Source organism: Bufo gargarizans, chromosome 6 (genome assembly GCF_014858855.1).
Source record: "Bufo gargarizans isolate SCDJY-AF-19 chromosome 6, ASM1485885v1, whole genome shotgun sequence".
NCBI lineage: Eukaryota > Metazoa > Chordata > Amphibia > Anura > Bufonidae > Bufo > Bufo gargarizans.
In genome coordinates, this window is record NC_058085.1 from 117,046,123 (window position 1) to 117,058,678 (window position 12,556).

Below are 12,556 nucleotides of genomic sequence, written 5' to 3' on the forward strand. Positions count from 1 at the left end.
TCAATCCTTACTTGGCCGGGGTTGTGATCGGGAGGGATAGCTGTCGGACGTACGTTATCTTATGTGTATGGCTGACGAAGGCTGTGATACTTGCATGTTCTTACAGAATAAAGTGTCGGGTTGGGCTGTGGTGATGGCAGTGAGGTGGGATTATCAAGTTATATATAAATATGGACGGGCATGATAGATTTTATCATCTCCTGCTTGACAAAGCTATAGGGAATACAGTTACCTCCAGTTGTATGTAGGTGATACGGTTTGTGCAGTGGTAGATGGCAGTATGAACCAGACAGTTTAGACCACGGCCCGTTACAAGTGGCAGGAGTGAGTGCGCCCAAGAGGAGGCTTTATGTACTGCCTAGTATAGATCATTTATACAGTGGGGGTGCCACCATTGTACTGCTGGAAAGATGATCATTTTTCTTCTTTATACTCAGTTGTGGACATGCTCCAGGCATTGCACTCTCTGCAGAAAGAGAACCGCTCACTACAGGATCAGATCTCGACTCTGACAGCTCGGAAGGAGAAGCTACAGCTACTTAATGTCCAGCTTGCTTGCCCCTTTCCCCCGACATTACCAGCAATTAATGTCCCCCATGGTGAGGCCTGGACTTATGGTCATCATGTTTCACTAGGGATGGCTCTCTCAGCAGTTTTTACATAAAGGAACTAGCTCTTCTTCCATGAGGTATTCATTTACGTTGACTCTTTCCTCTCTGTGTCTGCAGACATCTCTCAAGACTCTGTGAGCAATAAGAGTCCTTCTAAGAGCAGCATTCGTACTGAAAACTCGCCTTCTGAGGTGAGATTATGTAGAGTGGAATTGCACAATACTGATATCACTGCTCACAATGGCCACCCCACTGTATTCCTATTGTCTCCTCTAGTCTGTTTTGCATACATCATCATTATTTTTTCTGGTCATATTTGTTTGCTTTGCTGCTGTTTTACCCTTGTATGCACTGGTCACATATCTTCTTTGCTCTTGTCCAAGTTTACTTTTACTTGTGTCCATTATTGTCTTGCATTATGCCTTTTACATTAAAGGGGTTATGCCATGATTGTAAAAAATGAAAATCAGACATCCTATATTACATGACAATACCTTTCTAACAAAGCTAGAACCAGTCTCACATGGATCCAGAGATCTCCCCATTCACAGCTTCACTTACTACACTAGATTATCTTCAGCCTGGCAGCTCAGGGGTTTGTCTTTGCAGCCCTTGCCCTGTAACTGCCACAGCTTTTAACAGAACATAAGGCTGGTAGCAGTTTGAAGACTTAAACTGAGCACGTTTGACCAGCTCAGTCAGACGGACAAAAAATAAGGAAAAGGACAAACAGCAGGTGGTGCTATACAGATGCATTTTAATGAATAGATCACTATCTGTACTAAATTTTTAATTACATGCAATTACCAAAGTATTCAGATCCAGGTGCTGGTTTGACACAACCCCTTTAAGTGGAGAATGACCAGAACAGTTACATGGTGCCCTCCTTTTAATCTCTTTAGCAACAGAGCCATCAATTCCCGGGGCCCCTCTTCTGTCATCCAAGATGGCTGCACCGCAGACTGCCTGATACACACTGTGTATTTCTTAGCCCAGGACACTTCCTACTGCGCTTGGAATGGACAGCACTGCTCACTCCAAAAAGACTAGACAAGTAAGATGTAGTTTGGGCTCCCCTATTCACAGTGTGCACCAGATATTCTAGGAAGCAGTGTGGCCATCTTGGATGCCAGAAGTGGAGCCTGAGAATTAGAGGATCTGTAGTTAAAAAGAGCAAAAGGAGGGCAACATGTAAGTGTTCTGTTCAATCCAAGTGTTCTGTTAATGTGATTTTTTTTTTTTTTTTAACTCTACTCCTGTCCAGGACCCGCATTCCGGCTGCCCCAGCAGAAGCAGCTCCTGTCTGTCCTTGCACAGCACTCCACCCCCAGGTCCCCTCTCTCAGACAGCTTCATCACTTTCCGCCATGGGAGCAGAGCAACTCATGAATGGGCTGGTACGAAGCACAGGTCCTGGAGCCCCTTCTGCACTGGCAACCATTCCACTTCTTGGAGCTCTTTCAGGAAATCCTGGAGCACTTAGCAGCCTTCTAGGAAGTATAACGGGAGGCCTACAGACAACATCCGGACAGACTCTTGGCAGTGGATCTGCCAGTAGCCACATACCAGCTAGGTGAGTTAATATTGATGGAATATTTTCTCTCTTGTGTTTAATGTACATTAGATTTCTGATACGATTTACTAAAGCTTGGTTGTTTTTTTTCTAATGCAGTTTCTCACCACTGAATACACTGACAGAACAACAAAGGCAGCTAGCACAGCAGCTCACTTCTGCTCATCTCACTGTGGTAAGGATTTTGAGCTTTCCTTAAAGGGGTATTTCCCATTCAGAAGGGCCCCTTCCCGGACTTCATTCTGCCTAGATGCGCATGTGGTTTTTCTAACAAAGCTAACACATATTACTGGTGTCTTTATAATCATATATTGGGCCTGTGAATAAACCAGTAGTATGTATTCGCTTTCTAAGCATAGAAATCCATTCTTCCCAACATGGTAAGGCTACAGTAAGTAGTGTATATGATATATACATGCTAGGACACAGCTCTGCCCTCATCATGCTGATGTCTAGCCCTGTCAATCTAGTGGAATGTGCTCCATGGATTCAGCCCCTCCCCTTGGTGCTTTAACTTGCTCATTTGCATACGAGTAAAAATGCTGATATTTCTGCAGCTGTATAGCATACAAACAAAAGAAAAGTATCATTTTAATCAGCATGATGAGCCCTACCAGGCAGTATGTCTGGTTTAATATGGTTGATCATGATGGCAGAACCGATTTTAAAGGGGTTTACAGCTTTTGTACTTTTTTAACTGTGATTAGCAGCCTGTTGTACCTGTGAAAAATAAAATACATTCTCACCATTGGCTCCCTTTTATTGGTCTTTTAATCCCATCCTACAAACTTCCAGACGGACAGGGTCACATGTGCTGATTAAGCGGTGACTTGTTCCCAAGCGGCATGTCACTGCTGGGTCGCATGAACCTTGCGGCACGTCACCACTGAGGCCAGTCATTAGCTTCAGTGGCACATATTATGCTGTCCTCCTACCTGTAAGTTTACAGGATGGGGATCAGTAGATTGCTCAAGGAAGCAGGAATGGAGATGGTTTATTTTTGGAGGTGCGGTCTAGTTGTGGTATTTCTTTACTTGGTTTAGGAAGCAGGAACGGAGAAGCGGGGAGAAGGTGAGTATGATTATTTCAGCAGGTACAATAGGCTGCTAGTGACCGTTAACAAAAAAAAAGTACAAAAGAAACAGATATCCCCTTTAAAGTGGTTGTCCAGGATTAGAAAAATGCTACAGCTCAGTGCGTGGCATTACATCTCTTCTCCATTCTGTTCAAATGAGCTGAGCTGCAATTCCAGACACAAACCATCCATGTTGTTCTAATCCTGGCAACTCCTTTAATTCTTCTTGTTAACTTGGACATGGCTTGAAGGTCGAGGACAAATGAAAGAGATGAGAATACCGCTTTAACAGATCGATATAGATCCATCAATGGAACGGCAGATCATAATAGATCCATCTTAGATTTTGTAAAATCAGAAACCAGGATGTGAACAGAGCCTTATTCGTTTCATTTACTTAAATAGTGGCATTGTGTACCTCTTCTTTCCTAGGAACAGCAAAACGTTCTTTATCAACTTGTTCAACAACTACAACAACGATGGGATTTGCAGCATCTGATAACACCACCAGCAGCCCCTTCTCTTCTTCCTGTGACATCAACATGTAGCACCATGGCATCATCACCTGCCCCACCCGTTCTCACTGCCCAAGCCCCCCCCTACCTTGGGTCACAAGGCGGAGGGGGGCTACAGAAGTCAGGAGTACGTTTCATGAAGTAGTGGTAGATGGAGTGAAATGGGATTTTGTTAAGCCGATTGTAAAAAAATCTTTGTGAACCAGAACATCTATCAGAGACCACTGAACTAAAGTTGGCCATACACATTAGATCAAAGTAGGCCAGACCCACCCCATTTGGCAGCATCAGCAGACAATCCAATATGTCTGACAGCGTCAGTTAACTGCCCCAACCCCAAAAATCTGGGAAAAGTAGAATTGCACATTAGGGGCAGGTTCACATCACCATTATGAATTCCGTTGTTTTTCCTTTATGACGGAATTCAAAACGGAAGCCTTTAGAGGCATTCCGTTTTGATCCGTTATAATAGAAGTCTATGGGCAAGCAGATTGGATCCGTCATGTTTACGTTATTTAAGACAGAAAATAAAAATAGACCTCTATTATGATGGACCAAACGGAATGCATCTAAAGGTTTCAGTTTTGAATTCCGTGTTATAACGTAAATCGTAACGCTGATGTAAACCCACCCTTGTAGGAGGAAAGTCAGTGAGTTATGTAGTGGCCTATTTTGGGGGGAAATGGGATCAATATATGACAATAAATTAAAGAGCACCACTAAACAAAAGGCCTTCTGTTTTCCTAATTAGTCAAGTTGTTAAAAATTATTTTTAAATACTACTGTTTTATCATATTCTGGGAAAGAATATTCCTGTATAGCTATAAAACAAGGCAGGAGTCTGGGAGTGCTGGGTGAGCTGTAGCAGCATCCATACTATTTGTCAACCAGTTTTGTAAGGAATGGGACTTTTCAGAAGAACTTGACAGAAGAGCGCTATTCGGTGCCTCGCGCATCAACCTTATTTATCCTATTTTTCTTGATGAAGTTATATTGCCGTTCATATTCTTTATCTTATCCTCTGCCTTCACATAGATACAAACCATGACCTATCATTCCCTTGTCTATTTGGTTTCACAGAGAGGAGGTGAAAAGACGCCCACAAACCACGACAAGGGATGAACCAGACTCTCAGCATCCACCACATCTGAACATTTTCTACCCAGCTGAGGAGGAGTAGACTGGAGGATTGGAGAGGATACCCAGATCTTCTGGGGAGAAGAGCACATGTCTGCAGAGCAACGTCAAAATTTACCGGCCTGCAGAAGAGGTCATAGTATGTAGAATAACTGGAAATATCTGGTCCAGACACCTACAGAAAATCTGTAGCTTACCTGTGTTTCATGCAGAGTGATGTGTCATTTCCATGTAATGGTCTGTTATTGCAGAGCACCCTCTTGATTTGTGTGTCATGCAGACTACTCTGCTTTTCGGTAGACGTACACAGTACAGTGTGTATACATTTCTAAATATTACATGTACCAGTGGCCTCTCCTATTACATTTACAGTGGGGGTCACTGCCCCCTCTCCTTTCTGCTTATTCTTCTCATAATTGGAAGTAGAACTTTGTGCACTCAGCCCCTTAAAATCCCATGTCTATTTCCGTTCACCGGCGCTAGGGGCGAAGCCTGAAGCACCTTGTGATACAAAGTATCAGTCCACGTGAAGGATGAGTGCCGGCAAGTTCTTCGCTCTGTTGCACTATCCTTGTGTTTCTCTGTGTACATTAGATCCATATTTTATAGTATATGTTCATTTGTACACGTTTGTATACACAAGCTTTTTATTTTATTTTTTATTGATCGTTCATGTTTCCGTGATTCTTTTATATGTGCACGGAGCGATCGATGTAGCAATTTCTTGTGAACCCATTAGCACAAGATGTAGATATTTGACTATTTGTGTATCTTGGGGTAAATAGGAATTTATTGATCCCTTTTAAAGGGGCCTGGCTTTTATGTAATATAAGTATATATATATATATATATATATATATATATATAACTATGTAAGAAATATGTCCAGAGCATTCAGTAACCCCAGAATTTGCACCTTCCAGAAGTCGCTAGATGCGTCTCAATGACTGTTTTGTACAGATCGAACATTGTTTTTCGCGATAGGACAGATGTAGGGAACCTTTGGCTGGCAAAACATGCTGGATTATTTTTTTTATTTTTTTTGGGCAACTGGTAAGCCAATAATTACCTATCATTTTGTAAAGTCTAATCTAATATTTCTCCCTTGTCATAAAGCAGGAAAGTTTACTGTTGTCTACAACCAACGTAAGATATTGTCTATAGCCACAGACAGAAAAAAAAATGGATTCTCCTATAGATTTGTCCTTGGTGATTGCTGTATCTTTACAAGTTCCAGCATGATCTGATTGATCAGACAAGCTAGTACTTGTAGTTCCACAAGAGCTGCAGGGTCAGTGGTTGCACATCTATACTCAACTAGTTCAAACCAATTGCCGGATAACGTCCAGTGATGCAGGTTTCCAGGATTGTCTAACATCTAGGGGGAGATTTATCAAAACTGGTGCAAAAGAAAACTGGCTTAGTTGCCCATAGCTACTAATCAGATTGATTTTTATTTTCCATAGGAGCTGAAAAATTTAAAGGTGGAATTCGATTGATTGCTATTGGCAACAAAGCCAGGTTTTTTTTTTTCCCACCAGTTTTGATAAATCTCCCCCATAATATATTAAAGGGGTATTCTCATTTTAGATACTTATGGCATGTCCACAGGATTTGCCATAAATGTCTGATAGAAAAAAATGTCCAGTGACCACCATTCGCAGATTTAACGTTCAATAGAGAGGTCACCCATCTTGTGTAAATAATGGATAAATCAGAGTGACAGCTGCATTGAATCTGCAAACAGTGTTACCAGGCCCCATTTCCCCGGTGGGAAACCTCCACTTATCATCTATCTGTGGGTTTTTTATTTCTTTTTTTATTATTATTATTCCTTTTTTTTTTTTTTTGTGGCATAAGTTGTTGGGATATTGCAATTTACTTTTTTGGGACCTTGCCTAGGCAGTAAAATGTCTTTCATTCTAACTAGTTTGGATTTAGCCACATTTAAAATATCAGTAAAAATGGCTTTAATTTGAAGGCAATAAAGACGTATTATGATCAGGTTGGGGAACAGTGTCAATGAAGCGGATGTATCAATGTATCTCACCCATAAAACTACTACAAGGCTGGCTCTATGTTGTAAGCGCCAGATGCAGGGCAGCATACCATACTGTCATTTTTGTAGCTGGCCCCAAGTATAGGGAGTAATAGAAGTCATTGTGTCTTTTATACTTCTTGCCATGTTCAACATGCAGTCCAATCTGAGAAATCCAGTGGTCAGTCCTACTTAGTGACTGACCGCTATCTCTGTGGACATTATAGTGTAGATTTGTATACTGTTCTCTGGTTAATGGGATTGTCTAAGTTATTTAAAAGTTGCCCAAAGCCAAGGATTATGGTAAAAAAAGACACGATAGTCACTAGTTTAATCGTCATTACCTCTCCCCCCCCCCCCCCCCCGCCCTGTCTCTGTGACATAGCCATATACCCAATGAGACCACTGCAGCCAGTCACTGGTGTCAGCGGTCAAGAATAGATGTCATAGTCATAAGTCACTTTAGCATCAGTCGTTATAAATGTTCCAGACCTTCCTGTGATAGTATATATGAATCCGCCTCATAATCCTTGCTCTTTGTAACATCTCTCGTTTCACAGCTAGGCTGCTGGGAGGAGATCTGAGAGGTTGGGGTGACTGGCAGCTTCTTACATTGATTTCTAAGTAAAAATAACAGCTTTGTCCTCAAAGCTGGCCCAGACGACAGAATCGTGAAGGTAATGGACCAGCAGCACCTCTGCTGGTACTTCACCTCTGGTCCGTTCTTCAAAATATATAAAACCAGCCTGTGCAGTGTGAGATGAATCACATGGCTAAATCTCTGCTGCCTAGAAGATAGAATGAGGAACAGGTAGATTATACTGAGCTTCCCTGCCTAGTTGGCAGGACTTGGACACTCCGTATTTTGATGTATCATTGTATTGTTCCTGGTTGCACAGCAGAGCTTATTTCTCTTTCTGTTCCACTATATCACTTCTTAGAATACGTATGATCTGGTTACTCTCCTCCGTCCAGCATTATTGCATTTTACTGTAGTTGTCCCAGCTACGCTAGGAAGCGTGCACCTTGTATCTGATGCTAGGATGGTATGAAAAGGCAGTTTGCGATGGCGCTGTATATTCATGGACTGTTATTCCTTGCGTCCTCGTTGCGGTAAGTACATAGGATTCTGTTAAATCTGTTGCTGAAGTAAAGGGAAAATGTATTTGATGCTGACTGACCATACTGTTAGATTGCGGCCCCATATTATAGTTGGAAGATGACTGCAGGGAAAGCGACCCTTTTGGTGCAGTTGGACTCACAATAGCAATTATCTAATATAATTTGAGGAATTGTGAGACCTCCAGACTGCATCTGCTGATAGATCTGAAGGGTAACCCTTGGCTGGTCGTGGCTTAGGGAATTGCTATTGATATAATTATTTACGGTGCTGCAGGAATATGATTAGGAATACTCTGCCTTGCTGGCTAATCTAATGTTTCCTTGAGTAAAGAAATCTATAGCACAGGTGAACAATATTAAAGGGCGTCCGTCAGCAGATTTGTAGCTATGAAACTGGCTGACCTGTTACGTGTGCGCTTGGCAGCTGAAGGCATCTGTGTTGGTCCCATGTTCATATGTGCCCGCATTGCTGAGAAAAATGGTGTTTTAATATTTGCAAATGAGCCTCTAGGAGCAACGGGGGCGTTGCCATTACACTTAGGAACTCTGTTCTTCCTGCAACTTCTGCTCCCTCTGCACTTTGATTGACAGGGCCAGGCAATGTAAATATCATTACGCCTGGCCCTGTCACATGTATGTGCTATACATTTTCCGTTGGTTTGATAATCCTAATTCTAAAGACGGGACGTGTTTTTTCATAAAGCACTAAATTGCCTCTATTACATGAATCAATGCCCTTGACCTTTGCAAACAGAGATTCATGTAACAGAGGAAAGCAGCCACAAGGGATTATGGTAAATTAGTCTCAGTAGGATGCCACTTTGACTCCTTGACTGCTCCTCTTAAAGGGAGTCTGTGACCTATGAAGTGTAGTACTACATGGCACTGACTCCGGATGACTAAAATATATATATATTTATGCTCACCCCCATTCACCCACTGGGCTGCTGCAAACCACTTTTGGAATACATTGACAAGACATTAAGTGCACGCTATTAATGAAGACTTTCAAAATATTAATTAGTGATCTGGAGTCAGTGTCAGGAGTACTGTTTATGTACTACTGAACATAAAGGGGTCCGGAAACCGGACAACACAGGGGATCCACCAGCAGTGAAAAAGTGATCATTACCTAGTAGATACCTTGCTGCTGCTCAGGTTCTCCTGATCAGGATCTATTTACCTGGGTGCAGAGGTGAGACGCGTAATTGCTGCAGCCAAACACTGGTCTCAGCAGTGCATCGAAGATGCCAGTGATAGGCTGCAGCAGTCATGTGTTGTCGACGTGACATCATTGCTGCAGCCAAGTAAACAGATCCCAGCCAGGAGAACCAGAGCAGCAGTGCGGCATCTGCCAGGTACATAATGATCACTTTTTTGTATTGCAGGACAACCCCTTTAATATTGCTTTGGGAAGGTGATAGACTCCCTTTAACTACTACTCAAATACATCCTTTTCTTAAGGGAAAAAGTTCTGGTATTAGTTATACGTCAGGGAAGTGATCATAATGCAGCTACAGTATGTAGCCATTCAAGTGGAGCCAAAAGTGGAATTTTACTGTAAGGCCTCATGCACATGTCCGTGTGCTGTCCGCATTTCTTTTTTGCGGACCTATTGACATCAATGGGTCCGTAATCCATATTTTGCGGACATATTCTATCTTTTTGCAGAAAGGACATACGGAAGCAAAAAGCACATGGTTGATCCGTGTGCTTTCTATATCCGTATGTCTGTCTACAAAATGCAGAACAGCCACGTCCGATACTTGGCCGCATAAAATGCGGATGCAACACGCACAGTATCCATAGTTTGCAGACCACAAAATATGCTTGTGTGCATGAGGCCTAAGCAGGTTATGCAGCTTCTCTATTTTACTTTCAACCCCAGCCTGCAGTACCTGGTGAAATTATCAGCAGCTCTTTCACGCTTTCTTCCAGCTCCGTGGGTCCCTTGCTCCCTTTAGCGGTTTTCTGTCCCTGCCTTGTAAACTTCTGGACAGACAGACAGTGTCAGGTGCTCCTCTGCATGACTGGTCTCAGGGGTGATGTGTCTCCAAGTGGTACATGACCCAGTAGTGACATGCTCCTAGACAGGGAACCTAGGCAGAAAAATAGTAATGCTGAACAGTGCTGCAGTGGTCATTGATGTTAGAACGCCCATTCTTCCTTGTTTGACAACCGGAATGGGTGTGTAAACATCAAGGACACTAAGACTAGTCACTGCTTCCATACCCAGATAACTATTAAAAGTAGTGCAGTGGTGTAATTAATGTTTTCTGCTGAACAAGGGCCTGGTTAGAATCGTATTCACAAGCGCTGTAACATTAATCAGGTCACAAATCTGGACCTAAAAAAGATGTGATGAAAAAAGGTGGCAATTAAAGAATGCAAATGGCAAGCGCGTCAACACCACTGATGTGTGACCACAGCCTAAGAGTAGTGCACAGGGTCACTGGAAATATTATTGTATGTGTGCGCGTATTCATGCAAACACGTAAGCAGCACTTTTAAAGGATATTTTTAGCTTATAGAAATATAGGAAAATCGCCCCTTATTGATTTATTTTTTATTATTGTCTCAAGATTATAATGGAAATAGAGCAAGTTAAAAAACATTAAAGTAGCTGAAGCTTGCAATTGGTGTCAGACAGGATGGACTGGCTACTGAGGCAACCATACGACATCTGAAGCTGTTCCTACAGTCTGAAGCCTCATTCACATGTCCGTATCCTTGCTCAAATCCGTGAGCAGGTGCATCCATGAAGCTGTCTGTGAAGGATCCGTATTGGGTCCGTGTGTCTGTTTTTTGCTGTCCGTGTTGCATCCGTGTTTCACTGACACTGAACAGCTGAAAAATAATTTTCAAAGCATCCGTGGTTTTCACGGACCCATAGACTATAATGGACGTGATGGATCCGTGAACACGGACAAAATATAGCACGCATCTGTGCGGAAAACACTGGCACACAGACCGTGCTAAAACACTGATGTCTGAATACACACATTATAATGAATGGGGACGTGTGCTGTCCGTGCAGAACACGTACAGCACACATCCGTGAAACACTGACGTGTGAATGAGGCTTTAAAGGTATATTCCAGTTACAAGAAACTATCCCTATCCACTGGATGGGGGATAACTGTTTGATTGATGGGGTCTGACTGCAGGAACCCCCATTAATACAAGAACGGGAGTCCTCCATGTGTATGGAATGGCTTTCGAGTATGCACATTGCCACTCCAAATCCCAATTCTGGTTAGTCATCAACCAGCTACACGGTCAGGTTTGTATAATACTGGCTATTATAAACTTTTCTAGTAACATATAGGTGAGGAATGGCATGCTTTGACAGCTGTCAAACTGCTCCATAGGAGATGTGAGAAAAGTGTGGGACCCAGCGGTCATAAGAACAGGGGTCCCATGTACCCAGTTGTTTCGGTATCTCCCATAGAAATTAATAGAGTTTGCCTACTGATCAGCTTCCTTACTCTCTGCTGGACCACTTGTAGCGATTGTGGAACACAGAACTCCTCTTCTTGTGATTGATGAGGGTCCCATTGATAGGACACCTACCAATCAGCCTGCTACCACACGTTATTTACTTGCACTTATGGCAATGACATATTATGTATTCAGCATTTATTTGAAAACGTATTATTGTCAGGCTATAATACAGTGATGGGTTCTGAGAACACTTTGGAAGTAATAGCTAAAGTGCAGGATGCAGTGACTGCTCATACCTATAATGATTTTCTGTAAAATAATAAATGTGGCATTGGTTTCTGGCTTTTTACACACAAAAAAAAAAAATATATATATTTCTTTGCATTTTTATAGCCTCAATGGAAACTTTTTTCCCTGGGATTCCTTGTCATACGTGTAAATATTTTTCAGCGTGTCTTTTGTCGATTTCTGCAGGAATAAAATACAAGACTGTTTCCTCTTGATCGTTTGAATAAAACATCTTTAACTTTCAGCTTGTTGTCCGTTTGTATTCTTTGCACTTCTTACTAATACAAGGATACAAAGAAAAACCAAACACAAGCCTCAAAAAAGTATAATGCCTGCCCTAATGAAGCAATAAACCTACGAGCAAATCTCCCACATGGAGGAAAAAAGGCATAAAGGCTGAGAAAATATATAAAAGATCCAATTTTATTGACATTATAATATACAAAAAAGAATAAATATGAGGACAAAAAACATCAGAGTTGGGGAAAAAAGTTGGAAACTTATGTTACTGCACAGAAGTGAGCAACCCCATTACTATCAAAAATAATATGCCCTTTGGGGTCGAATCTTGCACAGTGTACCCCCACTGCAATGTAGCTCCCACACACAAATACCTAGGTGTCGCTATGAAAATAGTCAGGGAAATAACCCACCTGTAGACATGTTTGGGGGTGCATGAGTCAGAGGATCCCGAACACACTCGACGCTCGTTTTGTGTATTTGCTTCGTGAGGAGTTAGATTTTTGGCACTGTT

General features: G+C 42.1%; 1 protein-coding gene across 2 annotated transcripts in view; it reads left to right on the forward strand.

Annotated features, from left to right (window-relative positions):
- MLLT6 (MLLT6, PHD finger containing) overlaps positions 1 to 12,040 on the forward strand; it is a 44,088-nt gene extending 32,048 nt beyond the window's left edge. For both annotated transcript variants that reach the window (XM_044296115.1, XM_044296116.1), the window contains 6 exons: positions 438 to 599; positions 729 to 802; positions 1,876 to 2,183; positions 2,283 to 2,358; positions 3,691 to 3,900; positions 4,854 to 12,040. In XM_044296115.1, the coding sequence (XP_044152050.1) occupies positions 438 to 599; positions 729 to 802; positions 1,876 to 2,183; positions 2,283 to 2,358; positions 3,691 to 3,900; positions 4,854 to 4,895 (872 nt within the window). In that variant the 3' untranslated portion in view covers positions 4,896 to 12,040. The remainder of the gene's footprint in view (positions 1 to 437; positions 600 to 728; positions 803 to 1,875; positions 2,184 to 2,282; positions 2,359 to 3,690; positions 3,901 to 4,853) is intronic.
- The last annotated feature ends 516 nt before the right edge of the window (positions 12,041 to 12,556 follow it).